The sequence below is a fragment of the Helianthus annuus genome, chromosome 1 (genome assembly GCF_002127325.2).
Source record: "Helianthus annuus cultivar XRQ/B chromosome 1, HanXRQr2.0-SUNRISE, whole genome shotgun sequence".
NCBI classification, from domain to species: Eukaryota; Viridiplantae; Streptophyta; class Magnoliopsida; order Asterales; family Asteraceae; genus Helianthus; species Helianthus annuus.
In genome coordinates this window covers 65,297,304-65,309,106 of record NC_035433.2, presented here as the reverse complement: position 1 = coordinate 65,309,106, position 11,803 = coordinate 65,297,304, and the positions used below count along the sequence as shown (strand labels likewise).

General features: G+C 42.0%; 2 protein-coding genes across 2 annotated transcripts; both read right to left on the bottom strand.

Annotated features, from left to right (window-relative positions):
* Positions 1-6,750: 6,750 nt before the first annotated feature.
* Positions 6,751-7,623, bottom strand: LOC110942742. The gene has a single exon (XM_022184507.1). It carries the CDS (start codon positions 7,621-7,623, stop codon positions 6,751-6,753), a length of 873 nt encoding a protein of 290 aa, XP_022040199.1.
* A 2,034-nt stretch (positions 7,624-9,657) lies between these two features.
* LOC110942741 lies at positions 9,658-10,401 on the bottom strand. The gene has a single exon (XM_022184505.1). It carries the CDS (start codon positions 10,399-10,401, stop codon positions 9,658-9,660), a length of 744 nt encoding a protein of 247 aa, XP_022040197.1.
* Between the last annotated feature and the right edge of the window lie 1,402 nt (positions 10,402-11,803).

Sequence of the window (11,803 nt, the reverse complement as noted above, 5' to 3'; positions counted from 1 at the left end):
AAGAAACTTGGATCCAAGAAGGGGAAATGGGCAGAGGAATTGCCTAATGTGCTTTGGGCTGATAGGACAACTCCCAAGAATGCTACTGGTCAAACACCCTTCTCTTTGGTATTTGGGGCAGAATCAGTGATCCCAACATAAATGGTGGTTCCAACTGCTAGAACAAGTACCCGTGATCCTGAGGAGAATGATGCAAACCTGGCTCAAGACTTGGATACTATTGAAGAAATCAGGGATCTGGCTAGGATAAGGATGGCTAGCTACCAACAAAGAATGGCTGGTGCTTACAACAAAAATGTCAGGATAAGGAAATTCCAAGTTGGGGATATGGTATTGAGAAAAGCATTCCAAAATACCACCAATCCTGCTGATGGGAAATTGGCACCAAAATGGGAAGGCCCTTATTTGATCGAAGCCGAAGCTGGAAAGGGGGCATATAGATTGCTTACAATGGAAGGTAATCTGTTACCAAGAGCCTGGAATGCTGTCCACTTGAAAAAATATTTCATGTAAGCAGGATCCTTCTGGCATGAGTGATCCTTACATTGGAAGTATCCTTCAAGGATCCCTGAAGCATCAATGATCCTTACTATGGTAATGTCCTAAGCTTGAACTCTTATTTACATATCTTCTTATTTAAGGATAAGGATCATGTATCCTTCATCCTTCCCTCACGAGATTTTGAGTTCTGATAAGTTCAGGTATCCTTAGCATAATGTTGACAATCTTCAGAAGCAACTCAGATCCTTGGGCTTGTCCCCAGTTATCCTTGGGCTTGTCCCCAGTTTTTGCCTGTAGCGCACGATGATCCTGGTATAGTTCACGTCTTTGGGACCAGTACTCGCTTTAGGGGCTGATAACCTCATCGCACTGGCTATACCTAGGATCCTACGTATAATGGTAGACGTACCATACATCCGTTCCTAAGGTTTCTAACGTTTTCACGTTAGCTAAGGTTTTGGCATTTTCATGCCACTAAGTTTGGATAGTCGCCAGTGAGGGCCATACTCCAGTTTACATACGATCCTTGGGCTCGTCCCCAGTTATCCTTCGGGCTTGTCCCCAGTTATCCTTCGGGCTTGTCCCCAGTTATCCTTCGGGCTTGTCCCCAGTGATCCTTTGGGCATGTCCCCAGTTACTAACTTATCTTTTATATTGGCTTAGTCCCAAGTTATGTTCTATTTTTCAGGTTTTCGAAGTTAAACAATTAAGGATCCTTAATCCTTATTATCCATTAAAGTTTCATTTATGGTTATCCTGATTAAAGGTTAGGATCCTAACTTGGATCCTCAGGTATGATCCTTAATTATTTTCAATTTCATTCATTATTTGTTTGAATAACCCATAGACTTTGACAACTGAACCTATGATCCATAAAATAAACTACTTTGAAAATTTTCGATTATAGGATATTTGATCCAGGATCATATCCTAAATTTCTTAAACACAATTTGTTAACTTTTCTTGCTCAAACAAGTATGTATCAAAACAATTGGAAATTAAAAGGATAACAACACGAGATAAGCCAAAAAGATTAAGGGTTATTTTATTAACAAAGGTTTGAAACCCTTCAAAGTTGTCAAAATTGCCAACCCACGTTTCTACCAGCAAAACGTGGCCTGTCCACATGGGTTGGCAAAGGGTGTCCATTGTTTGTGCGGTCTTAGCATGCAGGAAATTAAAAGGCGGCAGGATCACAATGGCTTCATCCCCCAAACAGAGGATCCCTCCACCATTTGTAATCCTACCTATTGTCTGAAGGATCCTGGATCCTCAACCCTAAACTATTGTTCAAATACAGACCATAATTGTTTTAAAACATCACAACCACCAAACAAAAAAAATTGGGCTCTGGCTATGTCTAGAAGTTTCCTTCATCGCCCAATCCTGCAGCTCAATCCTTCGCTGCACCATCACCACCAGCTCCACTTGCCTCACCAGCATGATCCTTGCCAGCCTCTCCACCCTCAAGCATCGGGATCTCCTCAGCCTCTTCATCATCCTCAAGCTCTGCTAGCCTCGCCTTCCAACCCTCTACATCCCATGTGCTTTTGTCGAAGGCAGGATCCTGAGCCTCCATAGCCATCTGCAGCTGGATCTTATACATGGTTATTGCAGCAGAGACCTTGGCATCCTGGGTGATCTCATGCTTCTCATAATCAAAATTGATCAGCATCCTGGCAGCATTATCCTTGGTGGCCCGGAGCTCCTTCTCAAGATCAGCTATCTTAAGATCCTTCAGCACACCCATCTGTTGGAGGTCAGCAATTTGGCGGTCTTGATCCTCGACGTGGCCAACATAAGTCTCTATCTCAGCAAATTTCTGCAAGGAAAACAAGGCATAACGTCAGAAACAAGTGATCCTCAAAACTGTCAGGATAACAAACAGGGGCAGTGATCCTTACCTCGTTGAAGTAGTCTAGAAACTGTTGGCGGAGCAGGGGCAGACCTTGTAAATCCTCAGAGGCCTTTCTCTTCTTTCCTTTACCCCTAATAGGTGCTTTAGGGGCTGAAGCAGTTGGGCTAGCAGCAGGAGTCTTCTTCTTTGCGGATTTGACATTGGTAAGATCATCGATGCCGAACTTTGAAGCAGACTTAGAGGATTTTCCAGCACCTACACAACCAAAATAAGATAAGTATTCTAATTAAACTTGAGAATCCTACACAGAATTACTTTTTAAATGAGGATACTTACTTGACATTGTGACAGAGGTAGAGGATACTTCTTGAGAATCCTGGGTGGCAACCTGGAAAGTTCTTGTCTCCGGATCAAGCTTCTTAAAGGCCAAGAGTCTCTCTTTTGCAGCAGGAGTCAACCTAAGATGAGCAACGGATATAGCTGCACAATAAACAAGAAAATGTTAGTGATCCTTACCCTAAGGAACAAGTTCTATGATGATCCTTCCAGGATCCTCTATCCTACCATGGGTAGCCCACTCCTTGGGCAAATCCTTCCCATTAGGGATGGAATCTCTCCTAACAAAAAAGAATCGTCGCTTCCAGTTCGTGTCGTTTTTGGTCACTTTGAAAACAGGGTGATCCTCTCCAGCTTTTCGCTTGAACAAATATCGGTGGGATCCAAAAGTTGTGAGATCATACATCTCACCCAACTCCGCCATACCGAGGTCAATACCCTCTTGCTCAATGATCCTTTCAAGGGTGTATAACACCCTCCAGATCATCGGCATAGCCTGGATATAGCAGATGCCGGTAAGGGAGAAAAAAGATTGGGTGAATTGAGGAAAAGGATACGAATATCCTATCAAGAAAGGGGTGACCGGGAAAGCTACCCAAGTCTCAGAGATGAAATCACTCAAAGTGGTAGGACTAAAAGACTTGAAAAGGGTTTCCGCCGGGAAACAACGACGGATTTTATCGATTTGAGGGTCGGTGAAGCAACACCTCTCGGAGGGGGAATCTTTGATGATCCCTTGACCCTTTAAGGGGTTGTTCTTCTTAGGATCCTTGCAGGGGGAGTTCCGGAGCAACATCTTTTACAGAAGAATAGAAGAAGAAGAAAAACAGAGCAAGAGAGAAGAAGATGAAAAGGAGAATACCTGGTTGATCTTCTGAATACGGTTATAAAGGGAGTTGCTTTGAATTTAAATGCATTCGATCCTATCCCTATTTCTATTTATAATCATGATTGTGCAGGGTTGTCACCTCCATGACGTCAGACCATAACGGATAGTTCCACCTTAACGGCTATATATCCGTTGAGTTAGTTAGAGATAAGATTCAGCAAAATATAACTCGTTTATATCACATAAATACTCCTTATATTTTGGGGGCAATTGTTAGGGCTGGATTTTTATGACCTATGATCCTTACATATGATCCTAACATGTGATCCTAACAAGTGATCCTTGTTTCTTTGGCAGATAGTGATCCTCAGAGGAGCTCCAGGATCAGGATCACGGATCATTCCAAGGATCCTCATACTAACGACTGTTCTCTTTGGACTTAATATTATCTTGCAGGAATTACGAGTTGGATCCGGTGTTAGCAACGTAAACAAGGAATCTGTCACGATAATCTCGCACATGCATAATCAAAGATGGACGTTATGGCAAATATGGAAACTCAGCACAATTCAAGGGCGATTATTTAGGCTAAATTTACTTCTATTTCTAAAGGGGTAACGAGCTAGTAGTTAGGTGATTTGCCTAAAATAGAACCACACACACTTGTATAAATGGCACTCTTGAACATTCGGAAGACACAACACATTTCTCACACGCTTTAGCATACGATACTATAGTGATCCTTGTACCTAGCTCGTTACCATCCGAAGTTGTAACCATTATTTGTTATATTGAAGTTTGGTGATCGGTAGTTTCCATCACCCGAGGTTTTTTATGCCGGAGATCATTCATTGATCAAGGGCTTTTTCCTCGTATAAATCCTTGTGTCACTTGTGCATTTTACATTTGAGTGATCCTTCACTTTGTTCATCATACCAAGCATCATTCCCCGTTTACATAAAGTTTGGTTGCATTATCTTTAAGTGATTTTTGACCAAAACACCTGTGAATATCCTGGGATACTTTCGGTATAGGCTGCACTGCTCCAGGAACACTTGATATCATATCCTTCAATTTTTGAAGTTCCCTGGTCAATACGGTGTTACACCTATATCCTGCAAAGAATCAGAATTATTAGTAGCAGGGATACTGATATTGGCAAACATGTTACCAGCCTGTCGGCTTTCGCCATATCCTGGACCATATCCTGGGCCATATCCTGGATCCCTCACGGTCGATATCCTGGCGGATGATGGTATCTCCAGCATGTTGCTCCGGGACTGACTCGGTATCATGTTGCCTTGATTATCCTCGGTAAATGTTGATGAACTAAAGATTAGCATCCTGGGCTATAGAGGAGTAGTTGTATACTCCATAGGTTTCCTGGAGTTTGACTTCAAGAGTTGTATATCCTTCATGATTGTCTGGTTAGTTTCTTGCTGCCTCTTCATTTGTTCCTGTATACTACCAAACAAAGACAGAATTTCGTTATTAGAAGCAAGGATGTGGGTTCTCCCTGAAATTCCGGATCTAGAAACATTCTGAGCAGCAGAAATTTCTCTCGGTGTGTGGCTTTCATTTCTCCTTTGAAAAGTCTGAACTTGTGAAGGTGAGGGAGGCACCGAACCAACTGTTGCAGAAGTTGTAGCAGACACAGTAGAAGAGCTCATGTTTGATCTTGAGGCCATTGTAAACAATGTGGCAAAAAGTTTTGAAAACAGAAAACCGATTAATGATTTCACAGAGATTTTTAGTAAAGAGAGCACCACTTGCCCCACGGTGGGCGCCAAATTGTTTTGGTCAAAAATTACCGAAGTAATTAAGTGATCAAATTAGTTAAGTGAGGTAGTGTGCTAGAAATATGTGTGAAAAATATTCAAGTTAAGTTATTTGCTAAAACAGTTTTAGGATACGGCTCAGGATATTGAGCTGTATCTACGATCAAACAATGAGCAAAAAAGTAAAGTAAATGACACGAGATGTACGAGGAAAGCCCTTGATCAATCTAGATCGCCGGCATAAAACCTCGGGAGCTGACAATCGCAGCTGCCTTGTTCTTCTTATTGCTTGAATAACCAGGATACAGTGCAGGATAAAGCTCAGATCTCTACTAAGTGTTACAATGATTGCAAGTGATGAGTGTTAGTGTGCGATTACAAGTGAATTGTGTATGAATTCGAGAGTTAGAAGTGGAGTGAGTTGAAGTGAAATGTCCTATGAGATCTGGCCATCCATATTTATAGTAAAAGAAACCAACAAACTATCCTATTATTCCGGGATACTTTGGAATATTCCATTCTGAACGTTGGGGGCTGCTTCTACTCGTTTTCCACGTGCTTATTGACTACAAAACCGGGTCTTTAGCTCATATAACCGTTACAATGTCAATAACATTGACCAACATCCGATATTCTCGCGGAATATGCCTTTCTGACCGTTACAAGACCCATTCTTCCACCATCAACGTCCATTTTTCAACCACCTTGAGCGAATCTTCAGGTAGATCAAGTCTTTTAACGTTGGTACCTTGCAACCAACGTTTTACAAGCCAATCGTTAATAATAGTCAGGATACTGCCTCAGGATATTACTAATATCCTGGCCCGGTATCCGGATCTGGTATCCTGATCCGGTATCCTGATCATATACAACTAATAAAAAATCAAGATACAAAGTCAGGATATGGGCTCAGAATTTCACCCATAACAAACTACACCCCACGGGTGGGCGTTCACCATGATTTTTTTTTTTTACAACTAGATGTGTGTATTATAAACACAGTCGTAAAAAAAAATTTAAACGCCGCGGCCGAGGGGGTAGTTTTTTACACCACAAGTTTGGTGAAAAAAAAGAAAAAAGAAAAAAAATTAAAAACACCAAACTTGTGGTGTAAAAAACTACCCCCTCGGCCGCAGCGTTTAAATTTTTTTTTTTACGGCTGTGTTTATAATACACACATCTAGTTGTAAAAAAAAAAATCATGGTGAACGCCCACCCGTGGGGTGTAGTTCTCGGGGTTCTTACAACTCGAGGTGGTTCTCATTCTAGCAGCCCCCTAGATAATAAATATACAAATACATATAAATGATATAAACGATGTTAATTAACAGTACTTTTTTTTAACGGCCGACAAAAATTTTTTATTCATTGTAGCAAGACGCTACCACCAAATATACATACAATTACAAGGTTCATCGCCAATACATTTAACAATTACAATTCAAGATCTAGCCGCCAAAGTTAAACCTACTCCAATCTTCCCATGTTAGTGCCGCCTCTTTTGACCTATGATTTACCCAAAGGTACGCCATTGATTTAATCTTGTCTAACATCTTCATAGCGTTTGGGGAACTTTGTCTAAAAACGACATCATTCCTCATTTTCCATATACACCAGAACGTTACCAAGACGACGGCATGTAATGCTTTCCTTTTTTTCCTCGATCCTGAGCTAACCCCGTGTAACGTCAGTAGGTCGTTTATACCGAAAGCAATTATAGGCGGTAACTTACACCAAGCCGCTATGTTCAGCCAAACTATTTGTGCAAAATGACACGACACGAATATATGATCACATGTCTCTACATAGTCGCCGCAAAGTACACACAGATGATCAAGAACCGGCACATTCCGAATTGCTAGAGCATGTTTGGTTGGCATCCTTTCCATTTTTGCCCTCCAAGCAACCATGCCAACTTTTTTTGATACCCAATTATTCCACTCAAAAACTCTTTCCGGGCTAATACGATTTGTAGAACTCAAAATTCTTTTAATGCTGGCCACACTAAAATTACCACTCGGGTCATACTTCCAGCACCATCCATCTATACCCGAGGTTAAAGCCAAACCACCGATCAAACCGATGAGGTGCTGGACCTGATTTAACTCCTCCAAACCAAGATCAGGCTTGGTCCAGGCCCAATTAAAGACAATACCATCATCCCCAGCACTAATTCGGTCAGTAACCATACACTCCTTGTCCCTTTCAACTTTAAATAAATCTGGAAACTGTAAATAAAACGGTAGAGGATCTACCCATCTATCTAACCAAAAAGAAATATTGTTACCATTCGCAATCACCGCAGAGATAACCTGATTCATGTCTATATCGGCGGTTAATAGTGGCTGCCGAATGCTTATGATACTTTTCTAAGGTCCTGCAATAGAAGCTTTAACTGGAATATCATTCCACGCCCTTGAACTATGGTGGATCGCCCAGATTACTTCATGCCATAGTGCTTTCCTTTCTGATTTAAATCTCCACCACCACTTTGCTAGCATAGATAGATTTGCGTCCCTAAGTGATCCAAAACCCAACCCCCCATATTCGACTGGAGCAATTGTTTTTTCCCACGCCACCCAATTCATTTTGGCTTTTTCTTCCGACCCACCCCAAAAGAAAACCCTTCTAATCTTATCCAATGATTCTAGAACTTTTATAGGGGCTTTAAACATTGAAAAATAGTATGTTGGTAGAGAGTTCAAAACCGATTTAATTAAAGTAATTCTCCCACCGTATGATAACATTTTAGCCTTCCATAATGAAAGCCGATTCTTAAAAAGTTCAATTACCAGCTTCCAATTCCTATCAAGGTTCATGTTAGCACCTACCGTCAAGCCAAGGTGTTTAAATGGGAATGTACCATGTTTACAGCTCAATAGGGCAGCCATGCCTTGAATATCTTGCTCCTCTACACCAATACCATAGATACTACACTTGGCCAGATTTATTTTTAAGCCTGAAGTAAGATAAAAACATCTTAACATCCTACGCAGATTTATAATGTTCGATGATGACCACTCGCCAATAAACATCACAACATCCGCATAGATCAAGTGAGACAAATAGAGACCATCATTAGAGACTTTAACCCCATTGAACAACCCAATAGAAGTGGCTTTCTTCATTATACCGGTAAGTGCTTCCATAACCATAACAAACAAAAAAGGAGATAACGGATCATCCTGGCGAAGCCCACGGGAATAATCGAATTCCCTCGTTGGTGACCCATTGACTAAAACAGAAGCTCTAGCCGACTGCACTGTGGCCATCACCCATGCTCTCCATCTACCTGGGAAGTTCATTTGTGCCATGATCGAGTTAAGGAACCCCCAGTTGACAGAATCGTATGCCTTATTAATGTCAACTTTAAGAACATACCCCTTCGTTTATTCTTTTTTAACCAACTGAAGACTTCATTAAGGATTAGAGGACCATCCATAATATTCCTTCCCGCTAGGAAAGCCGACTGTTGTTCCGAAATAAGATTCCCTATCACCCCTTTTAGACGATTAACGAGTACTTTGGAAATCACTTTATTAATTACCCCAATTAAGCTAACTGGCCGGTTGTCCGAAGGGCCAGCCGGGTCTTTAACTTTTGGAATCAATGCAATAAATGAGGACGTACAACACCTGTTAAGAGAACCCTCAAAATAGAAATTATTGAACAATCTGATGAAGTCATCCCGAAGTCCAGACCAACACCTTTTAATAAACTTGAAGTTGAAACCATCCGGCCCCGGAGCACGATCACCTTCACAGTCCCACACCGCTGCTTTAATTTCCTCTACTGGAAAAGGGCACTCCAACATGGCTGCCTCAGTGTCAGAAATAGTAGCCAAATTCGGGCACACCAAGTCCGGTCTAATTGGCGACGGTTCCGTAAACTGATGAGCAAAGAATTCATACAAAGACTCTTTAATCGATAGAGGGTTAGTAACCCAATCACCACCAATCATCAGCCCATTCAACCTGTTGGTACTAATATTAGAATTAATCACATGATGAAAAAAAGCAGAATTTTCATCACCATCGATGGCCCATTTTGCTCTGGATTTCTGTCGCGTGTCTAGCTGCTTGACCCTATCAAACTCAGCCACAAAGCATTTACATTCCTCCCTTTCAGATAATTCTTCTTCTGGAAGTGCCCTTTGTTCAGCCAAACTTTCGATAGACGCCAATCTCCTCTTTTTCCTACCATAAATTCCCTCCATCCTTTCCTTTTCTACTTTCAACCAAGATTTAATCCTATTTTTTAACCACCGCATCTTTATAGCTAAAGCAAGATATCCTGGCCCCGAGAAAGAGAACATAGCACACTGCTGAATCACATAATCAAGAAAACCCGGGTACTCAAACCAAGAATTGAAAAATAAACGGGATGTGGCCAAAATCTGACTGGATAGCAGACAGGATAATAGGCCGATGATCTGACACTTCCCTGTCTAAAGCAATCACCGAAGCATTAGGCCATTTCTCCATAAAGCCTAAACAGACCAGGAAACGATCCAGTTTGCTCAACTTTCTGCCATTATCTGATATATACGTAAAGTTACCCCCACCCATATTATATTCCACCAGACCCGCCGAAAGGATAAAATGATTGAATGCATCAGCATTAGCTTCAATATATTCTGAGTTCATACGCTCACTGGCATTCCGCACCTCATTAATGTCCCCCATTACAACCCATAACCCTTGCAACGAGTTCCTAACCCCCAGCATTTCCAACCAGACGGCACGCCTACTTGCCGCATCATTAGGTGCATATACGTTGATTAAGTTGATTCTACACCCTGTTTGTAGAAGGATACCTGAGACGACAATAAAATTTCTGTTATGAATTAAATTCACACACCTGAATACTGCTGGGCTCCATAAGCAAGCTAGACCCCCTGACCTTCCTTGCGAATTCACAGCCGCTAACTTATACTCAACCCTGCCCCAAAATTTATTAAACAAAAAAGACTCAGAATCTTGCAACTTGGTTTCTTGTATCGCTAGAAAATGAATCCCATAACTGGTCTTAAGCCCCCGAATCCAATCCGATTTCCTGTTGCTTCGCACCTCCCTTAAGTTGATAGAAAGGCAATTCATTTAGAACCATTATTTACACCTTCATCTACAATAATCTGCTCCGCCGCAGACCCCCGAAACCTGCACCGTAGCCGCTACCTCCTCTCTTAAGGAACAATCTGGGTCACCATCCGTTTGATCCAGTCCCACAGGCCGGGAGCCATCTTCTTCCTGCAAATCTGGGACGCAATTATCCGAAACTAAGTTATCAAATCCAGGTTCAACCTCGTTATCTTCCAAATAACCAGAATCTGCCCTAATAGGGATATTTAGGTCCAGAGGTTCAAAATTAGGACTAATTTGATGACAGAATAACCTTTGTGTAGGCCCTTGTACAGACCCAATGGAAGGTGGGCTCCGCTCGTCCCTAGTCCTATTACCCAGATTGTTAACTGGAGTTAGGCCAATATCACATCTGACATCAGCAGGCCCATTATTACACGAACCCGTATGATCAGACATGGGCCCTTTATTCCTTCCACCCATACTCCCAACCATATTTGAATTATCTTCATTTTCCATATTTTGCTCATTATTACAAATTGCATGCGCCGCCATCGTTTCTTCCCCATGCACTTTATACCCCTTTCCACCATCATTAATTACAACCGTCTCTTGGGCTCCCTGTGAACCCTTACCTCCCATCGACCTTTCATCTTCCACCGGAATGGACACCGGTCGCCCATTCATCGGAACATCCTCCGTAGCCGATGCCGGGCTTTGGCCATCCTTATGATACCGTTCATCACTCACCATGTCCTGTTTAATTTCACCTTCTCAAGATCATACAAGTCCTCCGAGTCGTCAGAGTCTAACTCCGTTTCCGAGTCAGATTCTGAAGAACTCATTGTGTTCTCACTGTCCTCCGCTGATAACCACTGCCCAAAACACTCCGAAACCCAGATAACTATACTTCTATCATTCCACTTGACCACCGCGGCCTCATCTATTTTGGACATATGGGATGTAAGTACTTTAACCGATCCAACCGAGTTGTCTTCCACCTGCCAGGAGAACGGTGACTGTTCTATTACCTCCCCAAACAGTCCCCCGATTCTGTCGAATAAACTATTATCTCGGATGATGAATGGCACACCGGAGATCCTTAAATTCGCAACACGACTAAAGGGGATATCTTCTCCGTTCCAAATAGAATGCTGAGAAAACAACGAACTAAAAAACAGAGAGTGTTGTTCCATGCATGCAAATGTAGTCCCTTTATCTTTAAAAGTTAGCATGAAGGACACCCCACCCACATAAGACAGACCAACCTCTGACATACCTTCCCGTTCAGTTGCTTTTCTAACCTTGCTAACTGACAGGACACCCTTAGCATGACCCAGTATCGATCTACCAATACAATGTAAAGGGTAAAGTGACCCTTTACCATCCACAGAAATAACCTTTGCACCATGGCCAGTTT

Coding starts and splice junctions, on each gene's coding strand:
- LOC110942742 (XM_022184507.1), bottom strand. CDS start 7,623: ATGAATCAGGTTATCTCTGCGGTGATTGCGAATGGTAACAATATTTCT.
- LOC110942741 (XM_022184505.1), bottom strand. CDS start 10,401: ATGAATTGCCTTTCTATCAACTTAAGGGAGGTGCGAAGCAACAGGAAA.